At 36.3% G+C, this 27,487-nt stretch overlaps 1 protein-coding gene across 50 annotated transcripts in view; it reads right to left on the bottom strand.

Moving 5' to 3' along the window:
* Positions 1-27,487, bottom strand: part of Rims2 (regulating synaptic membrane exocytosis 2) — a 516,004-nt gene that overhangs the window by 252,981 nt on the left and 235,536 nt on the right. For all 50 annotated transcript variants that reach the window (XM_031358666.1, XM_031358693.1, XM_031358671.1 and 47 more), the window contains one exon: positions 11,377-12,302. In XM_031358666.1, the coding sequence (XP_031214526.1) occupies positions 11,377-12,302 (926 nt within the window). The remainder of the gene's footprint in view (positions 1-11,376; positions 12,303-27,487) is intronic.

The following is a 27,487-nucleotide window of genomic DNA, read 5'->3' as shown; positions in this document are numbered from 1 at the left end:
ACCATGGTTATAGCATGAAAAAAAAAAGTGGATGAGCTGAAAAAGGCCTAGAAGGCAAAAGCAGAAAAAGGCAAATGCTAGAAAGATGGAAGCTACACTGAGGATGTTATATATGTTTAAACTAGAAGAATACAAAACCCATACAAATATATAGCTTAGCCAAACTAAAAAATAAAAACTAAATATTATAACACACCAAAAAAGTATAGGAAATAGAAAAGAATTACACTAAATGACAGCAAATGTTTCATCAGAATATGGGAGGATACAGGGAGCCACACAACAGTAGTTTTTTATTGTCAAACCAATGGGTAGAAGCTGGAGACCCCTGTGGTTGAATTAGGGAAAGGCTGGAAGAAGCTGAGAAGGAGGGTGACCCCATAGGAAGACCAGCAGTCTCAAATAACCGAGACCCCCAAGATCTCTCAGACACTGAGCCACCAATCAGGCAGCACACAGCAACTGATAAGAGTCCCCTGACACATATACAGCAGAGGACTGCTGAGGCTGGTCTCAGTGAGAGAAGAAGAGCCTAACTTTGGAGAGACTTGAGTTCCCAGGGAGTCGAGAGGCCTGGGGGGGTGGGGGGAGGTGTGGGCGGGGAAGTTGAGGGTGGGGACAACCTTTTGGAGGCAGTGGGGAGGAAGAATGGGATGAGGAACTGTGGGATTGTGGACAGAAGGAGGGTAAAGACTGGCCTGTAAAAAAATAAAATAAATAATAAAGAACTTAGCCTAGATTATGAATACGATGAAATTATCTCTCAAGAATGAACAACATTCTCAAAAAAAAGGAAACTAAGTGGGTGTGTCGCCAGCAGACAGACTCTAAAAGAATGGGTAAAAGAAGACTAGCTAAGGACACAGAGGTAGAAGACAAGAAGCCTATGATATTAGGAATAGGAAACATGGTAGGTAAAAATATGGATAAATACAATCAAATTCTGTTTTCTTGAGTTTTCTAAATCAGTTTAAATATTGAAAGTTCAAGATATACAATATTTAATTTTTGATTTTCAACACAAATACAAAAATATTTAGGAGTAAATAGACAAACATATGAATGAAAGGTTTCTATATTTATCTCTAACTTGTTAACTATAAATGCTAGTAGTATGCAAAATGTACACATGAAATATATTAGCTAAAGCAATCAATTAGAAAAATCATGAAAAAGAATAACTATAGAAAAATTAAAATACAATCTTTAAAAATGTTCAAATAAGTCATGGAAATACAGGAAAAACATCAGAAACAAAAAATACAAATGGAAAAGATAAAAGAAATAGAAAACAATACATTTAGCTATGGACATGGGAATGCCTAAAAAATACTCATAAAAAAAATCACAAATGAAGAAATCAAGTAAAGTTTGTGTCAGGAACACAGAGTACACTTAGGTGTTTAAAAAATCAATGTATATAAGTCAAAAGAAGAAAAATCAAATGATCCTAACAATTTATATATTGATAGTGAAAATATATTTTTAAAGCTTAAGAATGATGAATAGATGGAATTTAATCAAAGCAAAGTACAACATGAAGCCAAAAGCTAAAGTACTCAACAGTAAAGGCTGACTTAAAAATCACCAAAGGGAATATCTTTATATAATTCCAAAACTGAAATAGCAAAAACATTCTATAACAGGTAACAGCTAAACAAACTGACATATGGACATCACAGGATGCTACCTCATAATTACTTGAACAAGGAGACTATTGAATAGGCAGGGGAGCAAACTATTGACATCTGAAACATATTGAAAGGCATTAATGCTAAAAGGAAAAACAAATCTCAAAGTGTCATTAAGAGAATGTTTTATAAGTGAAATCACATGTATGTTGTGTTTTGAAGTCTTCTTAGTGTTGGCACAGGTAGGAATGATGGGGATTAATGTGGGCATTAAAGTGACCACTGTAGAACAATCAACCATAGTCCAAATTGGTTAGTGGAAGTTCAAAACTGAACAAAAAAGTCTCTAAGATTTAAATTTCTGTTCTGAGTCAGGCAACAAATCAAAGTGACTAGTGAGAGACACTGCATTGCATATATTACAGGATTACTGATATTCTATTAGTTGTGATAATTATTAATGTCTTGTTTTGCTAGATTTATATATTATTCTCTCTAGACATGCATACAATGATAAATGGTATACTGTAGAGTTAAGTACTGTCCATGGGTTGGGATCCATTAGGACTTTTGGGACCTATCCAGGACAGATAAGGAGGAGGACTACAGACACAGTGCTGTCTGTTTCTCCTTTCGGATACAAGGTGTCAGTGCTGGAGGAAACTAGTGCAGTGCCCACTGCAGGCTCTTAGTGCAGGGCACACCGCAGGCTCTTAGTGCAGGGCACACCGCAGGCTCTTAGTGCAGGGCACACTGCAGGCTCTTAGTGCAGGGCACAGTACAGGCTCTTAGTGCAGGGCACAGTACAGGCTCTTAGTGCAGGGCACAGCACAGGCTCTTAGTGCAGGGCACAGTACAGGCTCTTAGTGCAGGGCACAGTACAGGCTCTTAGTGCAGGGCACAGTACAGGCTCTTAGTGCAGGGCACACTGCAGGCTCTTAGTGCAGGGCACAGCACAGGCTCTTAGTGCAGGGCACAGTACAGGCTCTTAGTTCAGGGCACACTGCAGGCTCTTAGTGCAGGGCACAGTGCAGGCTCTTAGTGCAGGGCACAGCACAGGCTCTTAGTGCTCCATGCTAGCAATTCCCCGCACCCCTGTCAACTGTTACTTCACTGGAAGAGTTAAGCTAAGGTTTTGCTGTCTTTTAGACAGCCATCGTTGGAAGTGCTTGATTAAATGATACAGTGCTTGTCCACAAGCTGTGGAGATGATGGACAGTTTGCTGAAGAAGTTACATTGAAAGCATACCAAACTCCGAATCAGTATGATAGCCAATTGTTCTGTGAGTGCAAAAATGACTGGGCTATGAATAATCAAAGGATTGAAACCTTAGACTAAGTTGCTTTTTCATTCATTTATCTTTCTAGAAAATACAAACTAGCCAATTGCTTCAGGTAGCAAAGACATGGAGAGAAAAGGTGTGATTATCTTATTTACAATGATTTTTCTTACAATCATTAAACGAAGGCAAGAGCTTATTAAAAATATTGTATCACTGGTTATAAGTAGGTTAATAAAAGTTTTAAATGTAAGTCATGTAGTGCACTGTGATATTCTTCAACTCTTCATTTCAGCATTATTTTAAAATAATAACGTTACAGAAATTATAGCATTTTACAACAGGGTTTCAAATTGGAGCTAGAGTACCTATATTAAAGTACTGATATGACTCTGCCCTTTATTAGTTTTGTAGTTCAGCAAATCACTTAACACATTGGGTCTCATTTTATCATTTATATAAAAAGAAGTTAACTGTTAAATGATGCAGCTTATTGAGAGGTTGAAGTGGGGTAATAATCACAAACATTCACTGAAAACTATAGTTCTATTGATGTTGATGGTATTATCTTCCTCATGAAACAAAGCATGCCCTCTCTTCAACGTTGGTTCTCATGTTAGTAGTTTATTCTCTTTAATTTCTCAGGATAAATGATGGAATTTCCAAATATATGGTCTATTCAACTTAGGTTTTACAAAATGCTAATGGGCTTCATTAATTTAAAAGGTTCCAAGTAAGAGAGTATTGGAAAACTCTAAACTGATTGGAGTGAAATAGATTTCTTGACTGCAGAGTTGAGTTCCTTTTTTCTTCAGGTAGCATAGACAATATGCCTTGCTGGAAGGGTCACATAACATGATTTTCATACAGCTAACTAAAACGCATAAGCCTACTGATGATGTGTCCCAAGCACAGTATTTTGAGAATTAATGATAAAACTTTTCTGTAGAATCAAGTTAGCATATGAGGAAACTCCCATATAAGCCAATAATAAACAGCTCTCTACAGGAGATATTATAAAGGGCATTTGTTTTCAAATGATATCCCATGGTATTGCATTCAGGCTATTGGACATGGGAAGACGAATGACTATAAGTGGCTTTGATATTCCCTACTCCATGGTCTTCCACTCTTTTCATGGGACTTGTGATTTGCTCCTAAGGAGGCAGGGTATCACTGTGTATCATCAAGTTGCTATTTAAGTTGCTTGTAGATATTCACTTTGTTGACTTACTAAGTAAGTAGCTGTGATGGGAAGCCTATATGGGAAGGACCTGCAAGCCGCCTTTAGATATTCTGATCAACAATTAAGAACAGTGGCCATTGCATTATACACTATTAGAATGGAAAAATGTTACCCATTAAATGATGACAAACATGTAATGTCAAGAAGAATATTTGGGGGTTGAGGCTGGAGAGATGCCTCAGCAGTTAAGAGCACTGGCTACTCTTCTTAGAAGACCTGGGTTTGATGCCCAGCACCCACATGTTTCTCAAAATTGTCTGTAGCTTCAGTTCCAGAAAATACATGCCTTTTTCTGTTTTCTGCATTTACCAAACACATATGTGTTGCACAGGCATAATACCAGGAAAACACCAATACACATAAAGTCACAATTTACAAGGACAGACATAATACCAGAAAAACACCAGTACACATAAAATCACAATTTATAAGGACAGACATAACACCAGGAAAATACTAATACACATAAAGTTACATTTTAAGGGACAGACATAACACCAGGAAAACACCACTACACATAAAGTCACATTTTAAAAGGATTTTCATAATAGATATTGGACTTGATTTCACATATACTTTTTAAAAACATTATAGAATAATTTCATAATGCTAATAAAAGAGGAGCATAACTGTGTGTGTGTGCATGTGTGTGTGTGCATGTGTGTGTGTGCATGTGTGTTCACTATGACTGAGTCTATTTATTCATAAGTCAAAGTCCTCTATTAACATTACAACTGATATAAGTATTTACCATAAAATTATTTGCCAACAAAATTAATACACATGGCAATAAGTCTTTGACTTCTAAAAGTATTTCTCCTGTATAGGTCTTTAGAAAATACCTATGCATAAATTGGAAAAGTCTAACTATTAAAAATTCCACAAAGAGTTTTAAGTCTACGATATAAGTATTTACCATAAAATTTTTGTCAACAAAATTAATACACATGGTAATAAGCCTTTGACTTCTAAAAGTATTTCTCTTGTATAGGTCTTTAGAAAATACCTATGCATAAATTGGAAAAGTCTAATTATTAAAAATTCCCCAAAGAGGTTTAAGTCTACATGGTTTAGACACCCTTATATGCTTAATTATCTCAGGTATTTTAAATTAATTTTTTCTTTAATTTATTAATATATATTAAACTTTTAGTAGCCTTGTTTTATAAATATATAGTCAACCCACTAAAGTCTTTTAAAACTGTGAGATTTTATGAGGATACATTTCACAGTTGATAATGAGGCCTAAACTGAGACTAATACAAAGCTAACACCTTTTGTATCTGATTTATATGTTTAAAAACTTCTTTCTGAAAAGTCTGGTCTCCAAAATATAAAATCTTTCCACCTTTATTAAAATAAATTGAAAAGAACCACTAAGAATCTATAGCATAAAGTACTGGAAAGAAAGCTAAAGCATTCCATACTGAAATAAGTGCTTCAAAGGGCTATCCTTGTGCAGTTAGGAGGATACTGAAATAAGTGCTTCAAAGGGCTATCCTTGTGCAGTTAGGAGGATACTGAAATAAGTGCTTCAAAGGGCTATCCTTGTGCAGTTAGGAGGATGATTAATGATATGACTACATAATAAAGTTGAAATATCCTACATTATGAGTAAGATAAGTTTAATTAAAAAACGAATAGAACTTCCATCAAGTAGTAGTCAAACACCAGTCCTAAACCTGACTCTAGGTATAAATGAGCATGATAGGGAACCATGGCACCAAGTAAATCCCAAGGTTCTAACAGAAGGCTTAACAGTTGTGCACATGTGAAACAGCTTGGCACTGCTAGATTTCAATCACAAAAACAAATAACTAAAATTGAAAATACTTTGATTGTGGCTGCCACAAGCACATATTGACATATGTCTTGTCATTATTCACCATAAAATAGTATAACACTCTGTAAATACATATACACTGTATGTTTCAAGATGTAAGAGGCACAGGATGGTGTGTACAGATTATATATAAGTACCATCATTCTAGATTCAAAAACAATTAAACATTTGCATATTAAGGTGTCTGATGGTGAGTGTCCTAGAATAATTCCTTGGAAAAAATCAAAGAATGATTATGCAACTTTACGTGGTCAAACTATAGAACATGCTTACACATATGCATGCACAAATTTACACAAACACATATAACAAGCATGTTACTGGACCACTATCCTTATCTGTGAATTTACCTGATATTTTCTGCTCTGCTCCATTTTTTCACTCTTTTCTTAAATAGATCTTAGTTGTGAGCAACTCAATAAGGAGAATTGAGAAAGGGAAGTGGAGGGCAGGCAATAGAGGTAAGGAATGAAGATCTGGATTCTGCTCCAAAAGGGATGCCTGGTAGTACCTAGCCATACTTATGGTTGTCACAGTGGCCTGGAGTGTGATTGGAACCTAGGAGGCAGAGACTAGGGATGCTGTGAAACACTTCAGTGCATGAGACTATCTCATAAAACACACAACTATCAAAGACCAACAACTGATGGTGATGATTAAGGAAGAAAATAAAAATAACAAAAAGTACATTATAAAGCTTATGAAAAAAAATCAAATTTCAAGAACATTAAATGGGTAAATTCAGGGACACTATAGCAAGAGCATAAAGATTTATTTCAATCACCTTGTAATTACTTAGATGAACACAAATAGGGCAGGTAATTAATTTAAAATTCTGGAAGGTTAGAATATCACATTAAACTAAAATAAAAGGTAAGTGTTCTAAAACAAATGATGCACAGAAAAATTAGAGTATAGAATGAATGACTCTTCAGAAGTCTATGTATCTAGGAATTTCATTCTTAATTTCTTGAGGTGAGAAAGAATGCTATTTACCTCTACATTCTCCACTGGATCCAATCCAACACCTTCTAAATAATAGGCACGGAAAAAGTTCTTGGCAGAAAAATGAGAAATAGATGCTTTACATTTACTGAGGCATTGAATTATAGCTCAAATTACACCTCACCAATTAAAAACAATGTATCCTTCTTAAACAGCAATGAGGAGATTTAACACAGGGCAGATCCTGTAACAGGTAAAACCAACACAATCCACATAACCATAATTTCTTATTTATCCAAAACCCTGGAGAATCATCTTGTAGAATTATTGACTTCTAAGGAACATTAAATAAGTAATCTAAAAATTATCAAAGTACCTGCTACTTGTTAATTATCATATGTGTGTTTATATAGTTTAATTTTGTTTCTTCAGTAACCAAATTACAAAACAATATGCTATTGTTAAGGACATAGAACTAAGTGTGCATATATACTTAGTGCCGGCAGAGGCAGAAGAGGGCATCAGATATCCTAGAGCTGGATTTACAAATTATTGTCAGCCACCACATGGGTGCTGGGAACTGACTGAGATTCTCTGCAGGAACTGCTGAGCCATCTCTCCAGCCCCCACCTAGAGTGCTCTAAAAGGCAGAGCAAGATTGTATGTATATTCAGTGAATGGCACACCCATGCCTGAATCTCTTAGGCTGAGAAAGAGATGCCCTTCCTCTTAAACCCCCTTTCACTTTTAAATAAACAAACAACCACACACAAGTTATTGTTAGCATCACAGTAAAATATAAGCAAAATAACAATGATTATAAATGAGCGAAATTCTGGGTATTCAAATTAGTTGCAGCTAACCTAAGCAGCAAATTAATGTCAAAAGCATCAATGCCCTAATAATGTCTCTAAGACATTATTAAATAAAGGAAGGGAGGAAGGGAGGGAAGGAAAGAAATGAAAGAAAGAGAGAAAGAGAGAGAAAACAAGAAGAAAGGAAGGAAAGGAGGGAGGGAGGGAAAGGAAGAATAGGAAGAAAGGATGAAAGGCAGACTGACAGACAGACAGGCCAGCCAAAAGAAAAGCAAAATGAAAAAAAATTAAAGCTGTTTTGAGCTGAAAGATGAGCCTTTATTGTTAAAACAGCAAGAATATCATCTGTGTAGAGGACACATTCAGGATTAAGAAGAAGGTTATGCTACATGTTCATTATTAGATAAAAAATTTTAAATTAGGCTACTTGGTTCAAATTTGCCTTGCAAAGATCTGAGATCAGTGTTTTAAATAACGAGGACAGAAAGCAAAGACAATGGCAAGACTGACTGATATAAAACACTTTCTTTGAAATTATTTATACTAGACAAAACAAAAGGATGATATCTTTGAAAATTTTATTGATCTTCATCAGAACAACACCTCAAAACGTCTGAGAAAAAAGTGTGTGTTCAGGGGCTGCTGACAAAGCTACTTCAGTTAGGAAGGAAGTGCAGTGCAGTAGCTAAACACCAGCAGTGGCTAGGAACTAGAAGACTGGGCTGTGCTTACAGACTCCTTCTAGACTTTAGACCTTTTCACAAATAAAAATGCTATCCTAATGATGCACAGTCAAGCTAGAATCCGAGCATCCTCTCTGAGATAAATCTCCAGGCTCAGCAGCGACCCTTTCTCCTCACTATTTCACAGTTCTTCCTCCAAATTTGTGCCTAGGGCGGGTATATTAGCAAAAACTGATCTCTGTGAAACAAATTATTAGACAGACAACAAGTAGGACCCTGTAAAAGTATGGGCACCAGGAGTTCAAGTTAGAGAAAAATATGCATATGAATGACATGTAGTTTCTCTCTACATAAGATGTGTGTTATACTTGTGCTCAGCAGTATCGTGTGTAAGTTTAACAAACACAAAAATTTATGGGAGTTTGTAATGTCAGTAATGTAGAACCTTAGGACAAAAATTACCACTACATGGCTACCACATAGAAATCTTTCAGACAATACATGATACACCTCTATGAGTTTTATGAAAATATATTCTTGTTCTTTAAATGAAGGTTTTATTTAAGTAAAGGATACATAAACTATCTAACAGATGTAATATGAAACAAACCACGTAATATTACTATTGGTTTTGATCTATTAGTATAATATATATCCCACACAAATGTAAAAAATTACCATTATTAAATATGCTTAAAGGCTATTTCTTTTAAAAAAATAAAATTTCTACATGTTCTTAAAAAACTGATGGAGATTTACAGTTCTCTTTTAGAATTTGTATTTCTATTAACTCCATATTCTCATAGTTCACAACTGGAAGTGAACTAAAGCTGTAACTTAATTTTTTCATTGCACATGCATTTCCCTGATTCGCTTTCTTAAAATTTTATGTCCTCTTTTGTACAGTACTGACATTAGATATTATTAATTGTGACTTTTTAAATATGCTATATTAAACTCCTCTAGCAACTATTAAGTTTTCTGTCAAGCCACACTTCCAATTATTTTTATTTTGTAAATATATGGTCAAGTGAATTACCCTTCACAATTCTTAGCTATTCTTTTTATAACTCTTAACTTTATAAAATAAGGTATTGTAAGAATACTTTTGATACTCTAGTCGTTACTAAATTTATTACACTGTGTGGTACATTTCAATATAGTATGTATTATATTTTATTCCTATATAGGAATAAAAAATAAGCCTCTATTCATATTTTCCTTTTTATGATGAAAACTTTTATCATTTTTCCTGCAAATACAATCATGTCTTGATAATTATTATTTTTTTAATTCAACTCTTCTGGGTTTTACTTAGGAACAGCTACTGATTTGTATAGCATTGGTACCTATGCTTTAGGATAAATCACTTTAATCTGCATGACTTCCTGAATTCTTCTGCTTATTACAGTTGATTATTATAAAAGAGAAAAGGGCTGACTATCAAACATGACAAACTGAGAGAAAGGAGAAGCAGGGGCTGACATGAGGAACTCATGTCATATACTCACCAGTCTGATAGACTTTACCATATAGCAAAATAAATTCCAGAAAAAAACAAAAGATTAATGGTTAAAAATAATTTTAGAAAGAAAATATATAGCTAACTATTTAATAGATTTGAAGATGAATAAGATTATATCTAAGGATGGGTATAATGAGAATAAAAATCAACAAACTATAACTGTACTAAGAATACTACTCCCAAATGATCAAAAATTAATAAACTAGCATCTAAATAAATAAATTTAATGAAATAATAGAGGAGACAAAATCCTATTTTTAAAACAATTTTTATAAATTGATAAGAGAAAACTAGTAAATATCCTGAAGGGAAGTGCGCAGAGAGAATAAAGGGATGAATGATGACTCCTAGGAGATACTGAATGTTACACATCCATATCACAATGAAACTATGTAACATTCAGATCAGGAGATACAGTATTTTTGTGGCTTTCTCAATAGATAAAAAATTGGTGGTGTGAAATAAAAAGTTAAAGCATCCAGGATAAGAGTGAAAAAAAAATGTTAAGAACCTTTCTGGAAAGCAACTCTAAAATATGAATTAAAGCTATCAAACTCCAAACTTCAAACATACACACATATCCACACAATCAGATATGTAGGCAAAAATTATACATAAAGAATAAGCATTTAAAAGAAATTTCTACACTTCAAAGAAATATTTAGTTAATGATATATTCCTATGATAGAACAACAGTGCAGTCACTTACATTTCTAAAAAATATTAAATAACTTGAAAGTAAACTTACAATGATAGCTATTAAAAGGGATACAAAACTATCTACGGTGTGATATTAAGTTTATAAATCTGAAAACTCTACACTGAGAGAAAAGGTTGAAACCTAAGTATAACAGCAGTTCTCTCTCTCTGGTTTCTCTGTCTAGCCCTGGGTATCCTGGAACTCACTCTGTAGACCAGGCTGGCCTCAAACTCAGAAATCTCAGAAATCTGCCTGTGTCTGCCTCCCAAGTGCTGGGATTAAAGGCGTGAGCCACCACTGCCCAACATAACAGCAGTCCTTTTTCAGGGAAGGGATATAGTGAAATTTCGTTCTTTAAAATATCTGAGCAATGTTTTAAATGTTCTATTATAAACACATTCCTAATTTTCCAGATAAATGTAAAAAAAATTATTTTTAAAACTAGAACTGTTAAGTATGTGTAACTATGCTATGCCATTTAAGGATGCAGGAAACCTCAGTAAAAAAGCAAGAAAGCAATCTTTAAAGCATTGTTTGTTTTTATACATGGATTAAAAAGTTTTGTAATAGAGAATTTTTCTAACATGGCCAACACCTTTAAAATACTTGAAATACAAGTGGCAGCAGCTAGTGAGTGTTTGCTGAGAAGTTTATGACTGAAAGAAAGCCGTTGCAGGGAGCACACGGGCTGTGGGCAGGAGAGCTTACCTTTCTCACTCACACTCTCGCTCTCAATCTCCACGTCATCACAGCTTGTATACTCCGGTGTGGATGCCAACTCCTCCTCTGAGCTGCTCAGTGAAACCTGGCGCATTTTACCTCCTTTCTTGGATTTATGAGGCCTTGGTGGGGGCGGCCTCACGGACTCAGACTGGTCTGAACTCAAAGAATCATTCCTTAACATGGTTTCCATTTTTTCTCGCTTCGTTTTCCTCACAGCAGAGCTGGGATCTAAGTGGTGTTGTTTCCTTAGGGAGTCAGCACGCCTCATGTCTGGTCTATCAAGCGGTATAGGGCTCCTCCGAGGAGTAGGAGGACTATGATTTGAGGTCCTTTGTGGATAAGAACTTTGTCCCTGAGCCTCTCGAGTTCTTTCCATTGAATACGATCGTTGGTTTTCCATTGCAGCTCTACGTTCAGATACAGATCTTTGCCTTGATGGTCTATCCATCCTTAGCAGAGAAATCCTGGAATCTTCTAGTTCAGCATTTGCCAAAGAAACATCACTGTGCCTTCTCTCATGTCGTGCCCGGGACACTTCAGCGTGGATCCGCATTTGTTCTTCATAGGGTTGTGGCTTTACCGGATACCGGGCCAAATTTGGATCACTTCTATAGCGTGCCTGGTATTCCTCCTCTCTCCTTTGTCTTTCATATTCATCTCTGCTTTCCACATCTTCATCGTCTACAATATACTCTTTGGAATGTCTATGGCCTCTCCTGTTAGAATCCCTGTAATTTAAATGACCAGGTTCTTCATAAAATTGAGGTTCACGTTGAGATCGTCTATCAGCATAATCTGATGGAGATCTAGGCATTGTGCTATCTGAAGGAACATACTGTGAGTATTCCTCTCTTTCTTCACTTTGCTCGTATCTTCGATTTTGATCCCTGGACACCGATGGACTTCTTTGTCTAGAAACCAAAGAAAAAGACTATGAGAAGATATTCCCTGCCAGAGCCTTACAAATACAGAGGCGAACGTTCGCAGCCAACCATGGACTGAGCACGGGGTCCCTAATAGAGTAGTTGGGACTAAAGGAGTTGAAGAAGTTTGCAATCCCATAGGAAGAACAACAATATCAACCAACCAGACCCCCCAGAACTCCCAAGGACTAAGCCATCAACAAAAGAGTACACATGGTTCCAGCTGCATATGTAGGAGAGGATGGCCTTGTCATGCACCAATGGAAGAAGAGGTCCTTGGTCCTATGAAGGCTTGTTAGATGCCCCAGTGTAGGGGAATCAAGGGCGGGAGACGGGAGTGGGTGGGTGGGTGGAGGAACACCCTCATAGAAGCAGAGGGAGGGAGGATGTGATAGGAGGTTTCCCAGAGGGAGGGAAACAGGGAAAGTGGATAATATTTGAAATGTAAATAAAGGAAATATCAAATTAAAAAAGAAAAAGAAAAAATGCCTATGTAAAGCTCTGTGCATTTGTATTACAGAAAATGCTTACTTAGCCAATAAAAAATCTATTATAAAAAAAATTAGACTTTACTGATTCACTGCCAGATGGATGGATAAATTCAGGTAGATCTTTAGGTCTTCTTTCCCATGAAAGACATGGCTTAAAAATAATACCATAATATATAGATTGCTATACGACACGTGTGTGGAGGCACCTGTGGGTACACACGTATCATGAATGTACATGCTATATACCATTCAATTTACTTTTGACATTATTTTTATACAAATGACTAAAGGAGAAAGCATCGTAAAATCATTATACTGTAGTTACTGGATCAGAATTTCTCAGTTACAGTTGCTGCACCTTGACAAAATGCTAATCTTGGAGCATCTGTATTTTCAAGTAAGAGATATGGATTATACACCTTTACTCAGATTATTCTAACAAACATATATTGGGTGACTACTAATGATCTGCACTGAATTATAAATGAGGAACATAAAAGAATAGAAGATTGTCCCTGATAAGAAGCTGAACCTAAATCTTCCTGCACATTTCTCAGGAGCTGAGGAGTGACAGTCTCATGACACTGGTACCAAAGCTTCATCAAGTTAGTTTGCTTAAATAAAAGGGTCCCAGTAGAATATTTAAAAACATGCTTAGTATTATAGAACTCTTAAAAAAGACAATTTCTTATCTTGAACAAGCAACATGAACGTTTTGAAAATAAGTATAAAGATAGTGAGTCTCCTTAACAGACGATTCTAACTTCAAACAAAAAAGAAGAAAAATTTACCTGCGATGGTAGAATTCAGTTCCACAGAAAAAAATCATTAATATACAGTCCCTGACTAAAACTCATGGTTTTTTAGATCATTCTTAGGAAACTTAAATTCAATAGTAAACTAGCAATCGCTTTGTTGTAAAGATTATGTCATATGCTGGAAATACTGAAGCAGATATACATGCTAATTTCTATCAGATAAAGTAAACAATGAAATGGTGGGTGAAAACTTAAAATGGGAGGACAATTGACCCTGCTGCTTAAAATAAAACTTGAAGTACATTGCACTTCAGTATGTTCAAACTCTGCCAGAAGCCAGATAACACCCCATAGTAGGACTCTTGAAAATAAATAATCCACTCTCAGTTACTCTAACATGTTAAACAATATTGTGACAAGAAAATAACTATTCAGGACATCATGAATCATTTTACACATACTTATATTTGCTTTAGGTCTACTTCTCACTATTAACCCAAATAAGCCAGAATTCTTTTTCTCATTTACCATATTAAAGTAATCTTAACAGGAACCCATTAATAAAACTCACATTTGAAAGTTCCTATATACTATTTAACCAAGTAGCATTTCTGTCATTGCTTAGAATTTCTGATAAGGTCGAATAACTATCCAGTCTATTTCTAAATATTCTCCTTGTGTAATGCACCAGATGTTTGATTATAAATGTTTATATGACTATGCAAAATAATTTGAGCAAGAAAACCTATCAACTACCTATTTAAAACTTCATGTCTGCAAAATCATGGTGACTGATGAGAAAATGCCAAAAAAAAAAAAAAACCAAACCAACCCTTTTTTCAAATATGTTACTGTTCTAATATCTAATATCAGTTTTAGTTTATATATTGTTTATTAATTCTTCTTGCTTTTATTATAATTCTCATTGGCTATCTTAAGTGATTTGTGTTAATGATACTACATATAATACTTAACATATCTATGGATTAACCATCAAACTTTTGAAAATACAGCAGTAGATATCTGAAAACATTTATAAGGAAAGTGAGAGAACACATGAATAGATTAGCCTTAATATTTGTATATTTTTACCTCTTAACTAATGATATATGAAACTTTAGGAATCACAGTGACACTGAAAGTCATCCTATACATTTGAATTTTGCATTACTGCAACTTAGCACTAACTATGTATTCCAGTAAAAATTCTTATGGTAAAGATCATTTAAAAACAGCCATGTTATAAATAAATATATAATGAACCACATTGAAAATAAAAAATCAGAAAAGCAGCCACTTTCTTTCTTCACTTAGTAACTGTCATTTTTGGAATGACAGGTGAAATTCAAAGATTTAAAAATCTGAAAAGATACGTCCATCTTTCTAAATGCTTTGTGAAACATGGACCCTGCAAAATTGAATGAAAAGAATACTTCATGATAAAATTCTTTAATGCTAACTTTATAGTTTAGATATAATTTTGCTCTTAAAGTAAAAATTCAAAGCTTTTAAACTATAGCACATCAAGAATTTAAACAAAGTATATGATCATGTGTAACACGCCACATACACACATCACACCTATAGTTCCTTTTTTAAAAGCTTAGCAAAGCAAGTTATACTAGTAAAATGCATGAAAATATTTTTACACATAACAATTACTATTGAGCATTTTTATTTTTACCTTTGTTCAACCAATGCACATCTGTCGAGCATGAAGCATCACACTGATGAAAATCCATCAACATTATGCCAGGCAGTGCTTTCTCTTAATCCTTCTAACCCTAGCAAAATCATAGGGGCCATCCTTAATCAGATGATCTGAAAGACTCTCTTTGCTTGTAATCATTTTATTACAAAACTCAACTACTGAAAGTTACACATAATACAGCATCCATTCAAGGAGGAACCATACAAGATTTTAGTGACAGACCTGTTAAGGCATGGCTATTTTTAATGTTGTTACTGTGTGGCTGTATATAGCTACAGGTCAAGTAAGAATGTACTCGAAGGAGGATTATGGTACTTAGCTGATTAGGGCCTCACAACACTGAAACGAACACAATCCGGATCCAAGGCATTTCTGGGCACTATGTGCCAGCTTTATAAAACACTTTCCCCTATATAAACCATATTTTTAAAAATGACTATACAATATCACTATAATTGATTAGTAATTCTGTTGTTCAGCTCTTGTCATTAAAACATATGGCAGTCCCATTCTGTAACAACTTCTTAAGATTTTAGTAAACTTTTAATCCAAAAGGACAATGTTTCTCCCAAAGTTAAAAAAGAAACAGATTTTGCAAAAATTTTTTAAAATATGCTCCATGAATGAAGGACTTGGCTAGATACTGAGTATAAATACAATTTTCCTCATTTAAGATATAATGTCAACATCTCCATTTCGTTATTTGAAATCTGTCACCCCCCAAAGATAAAAACAGTACAGTTTCTCAGGGGCATCCACATGGAGACAGGGCGGGTGGGGAGGAGGTGTGGGATGTGGAGCAATAGGAGGGTGGATGGCGGGGTGGTGGGGAATGGAATATGGAGTGTAAAAAATAAATTAATTTTAAAAAAAACCCTACAGTTTCAAAACCCAATTAAAATGAAAACCCAAATTATCTAAAAGTTAACATTAGTTTTTGAAAACCTATATATCTAAGTCATTTCAAATAACTTATATAAAATGAATATGTATTCTCATAATCATATATGTTCATACTATGTTCATATCTATATATATGGCAATTTTTGAGGGATGAACAAAGAGACAGCAAGCAGTATTTTACTGTTTTTTTAGTCTCTAAGTCATCAAATGTAAGCATGAGTCTACAGAATCTATGGTAGTGCAATTCAATCAATTGTGCCTTCTTGATCTACAAAATTTTATTCTACACTTTGGTTAGGTCTTAGAAGCATTGTGGGGAGTAGGGGGAAGAGTGATTCTCTCATGCTTTTTCTCTCTTTCTCTTTCTCTCTCTTCTCTTTGGTTTTTGTTTTGTTTGTTTTGTTTTGGAGGGCAGGCTCTCTCTACATAGCCCTGGATCTACAAGAACTCACTATGTAGACCAAATTGGAACTCATAGATATCCATCTGCCTCTACCAGATATCCAACTACCTTTACCTCCCTAGGGCTTGAAATTAAGTATGTGCCATCATACATACAACAAAAGTACCTACACCAAAGAAAAAAACAAGCTATTAATCATCTCACAACAAAGCCAAAAGGAGAGAGTCACATTCACATAATGCCACCTACAACAAACATAAGAGAAACTAACAATCATCTGTCTTTAATATCTTGCAATATTAATGGACTCAATTCACCTATAAAAAGACATAAGCTAACAGACTGGATATGCAAACAGGATCCATCATTTTGCTGCATAAAAGAAACACACCTTGAAAACAAAAATAGATACTACCTCAGAGTAAAAGGCTGGAAAAAAAGTCTTCCAAGTAAATGGTCCCAAGAAACAAGCTGGAACTGCCATCCTAATATCCAATAAAATAGACTTTCAACCAAAAGTTATCAAGCAAGATGAGAAAGGACACTTCATATTCATCAGAGGAAAAATCCACTAAGAGAAAGTCTCAATTCTGAACATCTATGCCCCAAATGCAAGGGAAACACATTCATAAAAGAAACCTTACTAAAGCTCAGAACATTCACTGAACCCCAAACAATAATAGTGGGAGACTTCAACATTTCACTCTCACTAATGGACAGATCATGGAAACAGAAACTAAACAAAGGCACAGTGAGACTAACAGAAGTTATGAACCAAATGGACTTAACAGATATCTATAGAACATTTCACCCTAAAACAAAAGAATACACTTTCTTCTCAGCACCTCACGGTACCTTCTCCAAAATTGACCATATAATCGGTTATAAGATAAGCCTCAATTGATACAAAAAGATTGAAATAATCCTATGCATCTTATTAGATCATCACAGACTAATGCTGGTCATCAATAACAACAAAACAACAGAAAACCCACATACCCATGGAAACTGAACAATTCTCTACTTAATGATAACTTGGTCAGAGAAGAAATAAAGAAATTAAAGATTTCCTGGAATTCAATGAAAATGATGATACAGCATACCCAAACCTATGGGACACAATGAAAGCAGTACTAAGAGGAAAATTCATAGCACTAAGTTCCCTGGTAAAGAAATTGTAGATATCCTACACTAGCAACTTAACAGCACATCTGAAAGCTCTAAATCAAAAGAAGTAAACACACCCAAAAGGAATAGATGGCAAGAAATAATCAAACTCAAGGCCAAACTCAACCAAATAGAAACAAAGAGAACTACACGTAGAATCAACAAAACTAAAAAGATGGTTTTTAGTTTTGATGGTTTGTTTGTTTGTTTGTACGTTTTTAAGAAAATCAATACAATAGATACACCCCTAGCGAAAAATAGATATACCACCTAGTGAAACTGATTAAAGGGCCCAGAGGCAGTATCCAAATCAACAAAATCAGAAATGAAAAGGGAGACATAACAACAGAAACAAAGGAAATTCAAAAAATCATCAGATCCTACTACAAAAGCCTATACTCAACAAAACTGGAAAGTCTAGATTAAATGAATAATTTTCTAGACAGATACCATGTACCAAAGTAAATCAAGAGCAGGTAAACTATCTAAATAGGTCTATATCCCCCAAGGAAACAGAAGAAGACATTAAAAACCTCCCAACCCAGGGCCAGATGACTTTAGTACAGAATTCTACCAGATCTCCAAAGAGGAGCTAATACCAACATTTCTCAAACTATTCCACAAAATAGAAACATAATGAACACTACTTAATTCATTCTATGAAGCCACAATTACTCTGATACCTAAACTACACAGGGACCCAACCAAAAAAGAGAACTTTAGACCAATTTCCCTTATGAATGTTGATGTAAAAATATAAAATAAAATTTTTGCAAACTGAATCCAAGAACACATCAAAACCATCATTCATCAAGATCAAGTAGGCTTCATCCCAGGGATGCAAGGTTGGTTCAATATACAAATATCCATTAATGTAATCCACTATATAAACAAACTTAGAGGAAAAAAATGATCATTTTATTAGATGCAAAAAAAGCATTTGACAAAATACTACACCCCTTCATGTTAGAAGTATTGGAGAGATCAGGATTCAAGGCCTATAGCTAAACATAATAAAATCAATACACAGCAAACCCATATCCAATATTAAATTAAATGAGGAGATATTTGAAGCAATCTCACTAAAAGCAGAGACAAGAAGTAGTCAAGGTATCACTATTTGCAGATGATATGACAGTATACGTAAGAAACACTGAAAATTCTACTAGAGTACTTCTACAGCTGAGAAATAACTTCAGCAAAGTAGCTGCATACAAAATTAACTCAAATGAATTAGTAGCCTTCATTTATACAAATGATAAACAGGCTGAGAAAGAAATTAGAGAAACAATACCCTTTATAATGGTCACAAACAATTTAAACTATCTTGGGGCAATTCTAACCAAACCTATATCACAATAACTTCAAATCTCTTAGGAAAGAAATCGAAAATGTCAAAAATTGGAGAGATCTCCCATGCTCATGGATTGGTAGAGAATTAACATAGCAAAAATGGCCATCCCACCAAAAGCAATCTACAGATTCAATGCAATCCCCGTCAAAATCCCAACACAATTCTTCAAAGACATGGAAATAGCAATTCTCAAAATAATCTGGAAAGACAAAAAACCTAGAATAGCGAAAACAATTCTTTTTTTTTTAAATTGGATATTTTCTTTACTTACATTTCAAATGTTATCCCCTTCCCCCAGATCCCCCTCCCTGTTTTCCACCACTCCCAGAAACTCTCTATTCCATCATCCCCTCCCCCTGCTTCTATAAGGGTGTTCCTACACCCTCCCACCTACTCCCAACCTACCCACCCTCCATTCCCCTACACTGGGACACCTATCAAGCCTTCATAAGACCAAGGGCCTCTCCTCCCATTGATGCCTGGGAAGGCTATCCTCTGTTACATATGCAGCTGGAGCCCTGTGTAGTCCTTAATTGATGGCTTAGTCCTTAGGAGCTCTGAGGGGTCTGGCTGGTTGATATTGTTGTTCTTCCTATGGGGTTGCAAACCCCTTCAGCTCCTTCAATCCTTTCCGTTACTCCTCCATTGGGGACCCCATGCTCAGTTCAGTGGTTGGCTATGAGCATCCAACTCTATATTTGTAAGGCTCCGGTATGGCCTCTGAGAAGACAGCTATATCCGGCTCCTTTCAGCAAGCATTTCTTGGCATCTACAATAGTGTTGAGGTTGGGTGACTCTATATGGGATGAATCCCCAGGTAGGACAGTCTCTGGATGGCCTTTCCTTTAGTCTCTGCTCTACACTTTGTCTCCATATTTGCTCTCATGAGTATTTTGTTCCCCTTTCTAAGAAAGACCAAAGCACCCATCTTTAATAAATGGTGCTGGTCTAAATGGCAGTCTGTATGTAGAAAAACAAAAATAGATCCATATTTGTCACCTTGCACAAAGCCCAAGTCCAGGTGGATCAAGGACCTCAACTTAAAACCAGATACACTGAATCTAATAGAAGAGAAAGTGGGAAATAGCCTTGAACTCATTGGCACAGGGGGAGATTTCCTAAACAGAACTCTAATGGCTCATGCTCTAAGATCAAGAATTGATAAATGAGACCTCATGAAACTCAAAAGGTTCTATAAGGCAAAGGACATAGCCAATAAGACAAATCAGCCACCTAAATATTGGGGGGAGGGGGGGAAATCTCCACTAACTCCACATTTGATAGAGGGCTAATATCCAAAATATATAAAGAAACCAAGAAGCTAAACAACCCAATCAAAAAATAGGGTATAGAACTAAACAGAGAATTCACAACAGAGGAATCTCGAATGGCTGAGAAGCACCTAAATAAATGTTCAAAGTCCTTAGTGATTAGGGAAATGCAAATCAAAAGGACCTTGAGAGTCCACATTACACAAATCAGACTGGCTAAGATCAAAAACTCAGGTAACAGCACATGTTGATGAGGATGTGGAGAAAGAAGAACACTCCTCCATTGCTAGTGGGCTTGCAAACTCATATAACCACTCTGAAAATCAATCTGGAGGTTCCTCAGAAAATTGGAAATAGATCTACCTGAAGACCCAGCTATATCACTCTTGGGCATATACCCAAAACATGCCCCATCATGCCACAGGGGCACGTGTTCCACTATGTTCATAGCAGCCTTATTTAATAGCCACAAGCTGGAAGGAATCCAGATATTCTTCAACAGAGGAACAGATAAAGAAAATGTGGTTCATTTATACGATGGAATCTATTTGCCACTAAGAACAAGGACATCATGAGTTTTACAGACAAATGGATGGGAACTAGAAAATATCATTCTGAGTGATGTATCTCAGACCAAAATAGGACATACATGGTATGCACTCACTAATTAGTGGATATTATCAAAAAAAACAAAAAAACAAAAAAACAAAAAAAAAAAACCAGTATACCCGGAACTCTAAAATCCATAGAACTCAAGAAGGTTAACAAACCGTAAGCCCAAGTGAGGATGCCTTAATCCCACTTGGGAAGGAGAAGAAAGCAATCATGGGAGGCAGAAAGAGGGAGGGACCAAGGTTGGAGAGGGGACAGGGAGGGAAACAGAGGAACATAATCAGGTATTGGGGAAAACAGGACTGAAGCCCTGAGAGCCTGCAGAAAGAATACAAACAGGCAACCTAGGGAGGTAGGAGGTAGGTGGACCCTCTAGAATGTACCAGAGACCTGGGAGGTGAGAGAATTTCAGGAGTCAAAGGGAGGGACATTGGATGAAGTGCTCTACAGTGGGGAGGGAGAACTTGTAGAGCACACTTCCAACAGAAAGAAGCAGTCAAGGGAGAGATGGGGTTGCCATCCCATAGTTAAAAGCTCTGACCCAGAATTCTCCCTGTCTAAAAGAACTACAGGGATAAAAATGGAGAAGAGCCTGAGAGAAAGGAGGCCCAGTGACAGGCTTAAATTAAGATCCAGCTCAAGGGGAGGCCCAGGTCCCTGACACTGTTACTGATGCTGTGGTGTGCTTGCAGACAGGAGCCTAGCATGGCTCCCCTGTGAGAGGCCCAACAAGCAGCTAAAAGAGTCAGAAACAGATACTAGCACCCAACCAATGGACCAAAGCTGGGGACCCCTGCAGTTGCACTAGGGAAAAGCTAGAGAAGCTGAGAAGGAGGGCAGTCCCATGAGAAGATCAGCAGTCTCAACTGACCTGGACCCCCGAGATCTCTCAAACACTGAGCCACCAACCAGGCAGCATACAGCAGTTGATATGAGGCCCCTGACACATATACAGCTGAGGACTGCCTGGTCTGGCCTCAGTGAGAGAAGATGCACCTAACCCTGGAAAGACATGAGGCCCCAGGGAGTGGGGAGGTCTATTGGGGTGGGGGCAGGGGGTGGGGACATCCTCTTGGAGAAGGGGAGAGGTATGGGATGGGGAGAAGTCGAGGGCAGACCAGGAGAGGGATGAAGACTGGACTATAAAAAAAAAAGGATTAAAGAATTAAAAAAAAAATCTTTAAAATGCCTTATAGAGATCTATAAAATCTGACAAAAGGAATAAAAATTCAATATAACTATTTTCCAAATGGATGTTAAATAATAATAAAATACAACCAGATGAAATCCACAGTTCAAATAAAATAAAACAACCAATTTTCACAAAGTGTGTTTTGCCTCTTGCAACTTTTGAAGCCTGGTATATTTCACAATCACTCCAAGTGACAGATTAGTATCAAACTTCCTCTTATTTACTATTCCTTCCACTCTCTTTCCCTTACTTTCTTCTCTAAGCAAAGGTCAGGCTGGGCTTCACTATGTTGCCTAGGTTGCCCTCCTCTCCCCTCCTGACCTCACCACTCCCAGAGCTCTGGACGTATACCACCAGCTTAGAGACTTTCTTCCAGTTTTGCCCAGATCTCCCTGACTCTAGAAAGTGAGCCCTCCCCACCCTATTAAACACTTCAGCTGCTCTTTCTTTGATTGCGCTCAGGACTAATCCCCTAAACTAACTTTATTGTTTCATCCCTTTACTCACTTAGCACCATGGAATTATGACAATTAAAAAACTATGACAGTTACATGTTTTAAAAGTTTTATCTGTTTTCATATGCTCAAGTATGAATTTTACTAGTAGGGATTGTGATTTTAGTTAAGTTTTCCCAACACCAGGAATACAAAAGATACACAATATTTATTAAGTAAAGTAAGTACAGGCATGTTTCACACTATGTTTAAAGTTATGTATGTTTAAATACATTAAATAATTAATAATTTATCTAAAATGTAATCACTACAATTTTATTTATTTGTATTTTATACTAAAAAATACACTTATAACTTTCTAAACTACTCCTCTGAAGTAGCAAGATGTCAAGAGTGCTCCTTCAGTGAGGAGGTATTGATCACACCGACCCTGTAAGTCTGCCAACTAGGGGAAATATTTTGTACTAATTCATTGGTTTTTAAGGGTAATTTTAGAATTTAACTCTTCCATTTTTGTGGAGGAGACTATTGTTTGAGACGAAGAGGATAATTCAAAGCCAGGCTGTTTCTTGAGAAGAGAGTGTAAGCATCTCCAAACACTAACCCCCTGAAGCTCAGAAGAGCACTAACCCCTATGGCCCCCCTGCCTACCCTGAAGCTCAGAAGAGCAGCAGTACAAACAAAACCTTTGCTAGAGGATTTTTCCTAAAAGAATTCATTGTGAACCATAGAGAATCACTAGGAACACTACCAGCTCAAACCAAAATTAAATAAAATATATTTTATTTAAATGCGGAGAGCTGAGTGCAGTGGGCCACACCTGAAACTCCAGCTGAAACGGGGGGAACAAGGTCATAAAATTAAGTAATTACAAAAATTAATTTGGGAACCTTCGATATACCAAAATTTAGGGTAAAGAATACTCCTGGCTGTTTACTTTCCAATAGAGAGATGCATGAAACACAACACTGACACATATATCTGAACACAAAGCTGAAAGTCAACACCAATTATTTCTACATTATGCATATTCTGGTCTGACTTCATGAAGATAACTTTAAAAGCATTATCTTTCAGGTGATAGAATGTTCATTCAGTCTCACACATAAAATAGCACCTAACACCTGCACATCAGGAGGATGCGTGTCCTGCTCCTTAGCTATCTCCAACTATCTCATTGCTTGGATTATGATCACTCAGCCCCATCATTTACCTATACAAAGTATTCTTTGGAAGACAGATAGGTTTTTTCCTTAACCCCTTAAGATGAGTGAAATAGTACAAATTGGACTCCTGCAGATTGTCTTCAAACTTGGTGATACAATCATTTTCTCCCCAGTACCATTCTCAAAAAGAGAGCACAAAATCTACATATTTACATTACAAAAACATTAAATTAGAGATGGAAATTTACAGGGATGTTTCTAAAAATAGGAAGAAACAAACTTCCATAAAATAACTCTTCTTAACAATTTTGCTTGAAGAATAAACAAAGAAAGAAGTAAAGAAAGAAAAAAGAAAGAAAAGAAAGAAAGGAAGGAAGGAAGGAAGGAAGAAAGAAAGAAAGAAAGAAAGAAAGAAAGAAAGAAAGAAAGAAAGAAAGAAAGAAAGAAAAAGTTTTCTTCAATAAATAAATATTCTTAACTTCTTGCTGGTTATTTCCCTACATTTTTCTACAAATGCCTTCTGCCAAAGACATATTAAAGCCAAAGTACGAAAGACATAGAGTGTGCTATTTGCTAGTGCTAGGCCAAAATGAAATTATGACCCAGAAAAAGATCAAAGACACTGGGAGTTCTGAACCTTGTAAAAGAATACTGATAAATTTCAATAACTATTTCTATATGACCTGATATTTAAAATATACTATTCTTTTATTAAGCACTCCAGTGAAAAAGAATATCAACTAAACAGCATGTCTTAGACCATGAGGATAAATAAGCAAATTAAAGAGTGAGGTCAGGATGGTCTTTTGAAGGTGGATATGATTTTTAACATAAGTGATCAAAATGAATTATACGGTTTTGTTACTTTACAGCAACATTTCTTTAGCAAGTTTAAAGTAACTGATAGAAATTAATCACTTGCTTCACCTTTAATCTATGTCTGTTCTCTAAAAATGTCAGGGAAGAACTAATTATTAGGCTAATTTTTAGGTTACTTAATCTTGAGTGAAAAAAAAAAACAGAAAATGTGTTCTGAAGGCAACAACAAGTATGTGATTTTGGCTTCGTCTTTCTCTTCCTTCTTGGAAGAGAGAAGTCTGCCCCCAGACCTGTGGTTTGGGTTTCCGCCTCCCAGGGTTGAGCCACAATCAGCAGTGCTAACTTGCATGCCAGTTCCACGATTACAATGAACACCACAATGGTCACATTGACTTTTCCTACATTTGTTGGATAGTTCTGAGACATTGTCACTGCTTCATACCTAAGGGTTTCTATGCACCTCTCAGAGATGATGAAAACTAAATCTAAGACCGAAAGTTTTGGAGGAGCCTTCCCCAATGATACTCAACATCTAGCAGGAAAATTTAAGACAGAAAAAGAATTGGATCTTGAGTCCCAATATTTAAAATTTAGGATTCTCTTAAATCTGAATGTACTTCCAGAGTTCAGAGATAAACAAATTCTGTTCAGTTTTAAACCTGTTCCCAGCCATGTTTTCTAATTAAAATCTTGAGAAACATTGAAACTGTGATAGAAACCTTTAATCCTATATATTGTTATCTTGTTGGCTATCATGAAATTAACTCAGTCCCTATGGAAATTGTTTTCCTTTGTAAAACATAAGGATTTGACAATTCTAATACATGTTATAACCAGTTTTCTTTAAAAATAGTTTTACAGTATAGGTCATTGGTTATCACTGAAATATTTTCTAAGATTAAAAAACATCACAAAGTCACATGGTTCATACTGAATTTCATATGAAAATTATGACATTGAACTTATACTAATTAAGGATAGGAAAAAGTAAGACAAATGACAATCAAAATGTCTCTAGCAGCAATAATTTTTTAAATGTTCACATTAGTCAATAACAACCAAAATTCTAAGCTAATACAGAAATAAAAGAGATAGGTGTAATATTAAATATTATCTCTATCATAAAAATAAATTAAACTGGAATTTTAAATGACTTGTAACTATAAAAGTGTGTTTCCTGACAATTGTATGCACATTGATCCATGTTGATGCTGGTCTGAAATTATTGATTTTGCCTCTGACTCCTACTTACCTCTGGCTAAACTAGGAGAGATTGTGCTGTCTTACCAATAGGAAGAATGAGTATAAGAAATCACCACTTATTGCTTCTTTTTCGCCCCCAAAGGCAGGGTAGGCATAGAATGGAACAGGCTAGGGACATTCTTTTAGCCACATACCTTTTATCATGTAAAAGTCCACGAGTATAGACGTAGGCTCCCTACCAACTAAAGGCCTAGAGCACCAAATAAAGGACACTTGAAAAAGCTGGAAGTTGGGGGCTAGAAAAATGGCACAATGGCTAAGAGCACTGGCTGCTCTTTCAAAGGACCGGGTTTAATTTTCAGCACCCAGATGTCTTTAACACATCACAACTGTCTGTAACTCCAGTTCCAAGGCGTTCCAAGGCTTCTGTCATCCTCAGACATACATGCAGGCAAAACACTAGTGAACATAAAATAAGTTATTATAAAGAAATAAATAGTAAGTATCAGGAAGTCTAAAGTTACACAAATAACCCCTCTTTCAACTTGGAGCAAGTTTCCTCCTGCTTAGGGAGGAAAGAGGAATTAGGTACAAGTCTTAGATTTAACCCTACCATGTATGTCTTGGTAGAACCAAGGGCCAAGTAAAATTCCAAAATCCACTCCCCTAGGCTGGCACCCACAGGCTAACTCTGCAGACTGTGACCATCACTATACTCAAATTCAAATAAGGAAACAGGAATGTGCAAGCTACCAAGAAGGAATACATGAAAGGTAACAGTTGACTTTGTCCTAGAGGCTGTTGTTGAGCCTAAAGAAGATAGAACACCTGGAACAAAGAAATGTCCCAATATCAAGGATACAGTTTTTAGATGCAGCCTCTACATCTATTTGGACAGAGGCATGTGAACCGGTGATACACACAAGACTGCCACCCTCTGTGAACTTTGGAGACCCTCCTGCAGGACTCTGGAGGTTCCCATAGCCAGAATACTCAGACATGACCGAAAGGCAACAGCTTTGATAGCTAAAGGACTGTATCTACGGCAAACCCCGGAAACTCAGGCAACACCATTATTACCATAAAGGACACCTGCCATGGCAATACCCAAGCCATCTCAAATTTCTGCTTGTATTTCCATCAGCTGTACTATAGACCAGAATGCAACCTTGAAAATGTTCAAGTACTAGAAACTATAAATTAGGTTCAGTCCATCTTAGCATGATTCTCGGTTGCCCTGGAAATGCCTGCTCCAGTGGTATTCCAACACTAGGCACCAGAGTATGGGTCAAGTCTCTATCCACTAGAGGTATCAAGGGATAGTAATAACAGAACTTTGCCCTGGAACTCAGCATCAGACTGGCAAAACCTAATACTGAGCAGATTCTAACAGCTCTTGTCCCAGAAACAACATGTGCTTACAGCCCTGGTATCAAGGAGCAGCATGTGGTTCAAGTCTGTTGGTCATCTACTCTAGGCAGCCTCATCTGTGGCTGGTGGATTTGAGGACCATGAGTTCTCCTTAACAATACATAACCTATATTTCTATTGCCCCAGATCTACCTCATGGCTGAACTGGTCTTCGGAGAAGAGCCACAGATGACACAGCATGTCAACATTGTTGCCATGAGTGTGGTTCCTGTGTTTGAGTTCTATCTGGAGACTGGC

This window comes from Mastomys coucha, unplaced genomic scaffold, assembly GCF_008632895.1.
Source record: "Mastomys coucha isolate ucsf_1 unplaced genomic scaffold, UCSF_Mcou_1 pScaffold7, whole genome shotgun sequence".
NCBI classification, from domain to species: domain Eukaryota; kingdom Metazoa; phylum Chordata; class Mammalia; order Rodentia; family Muridae; genus Mastomys; species Mastomys coucha.
Note: the sequence above shows the minus strand (reverse complement) of the source record. Positions and strands in the feature narration are given on the sequence as shown.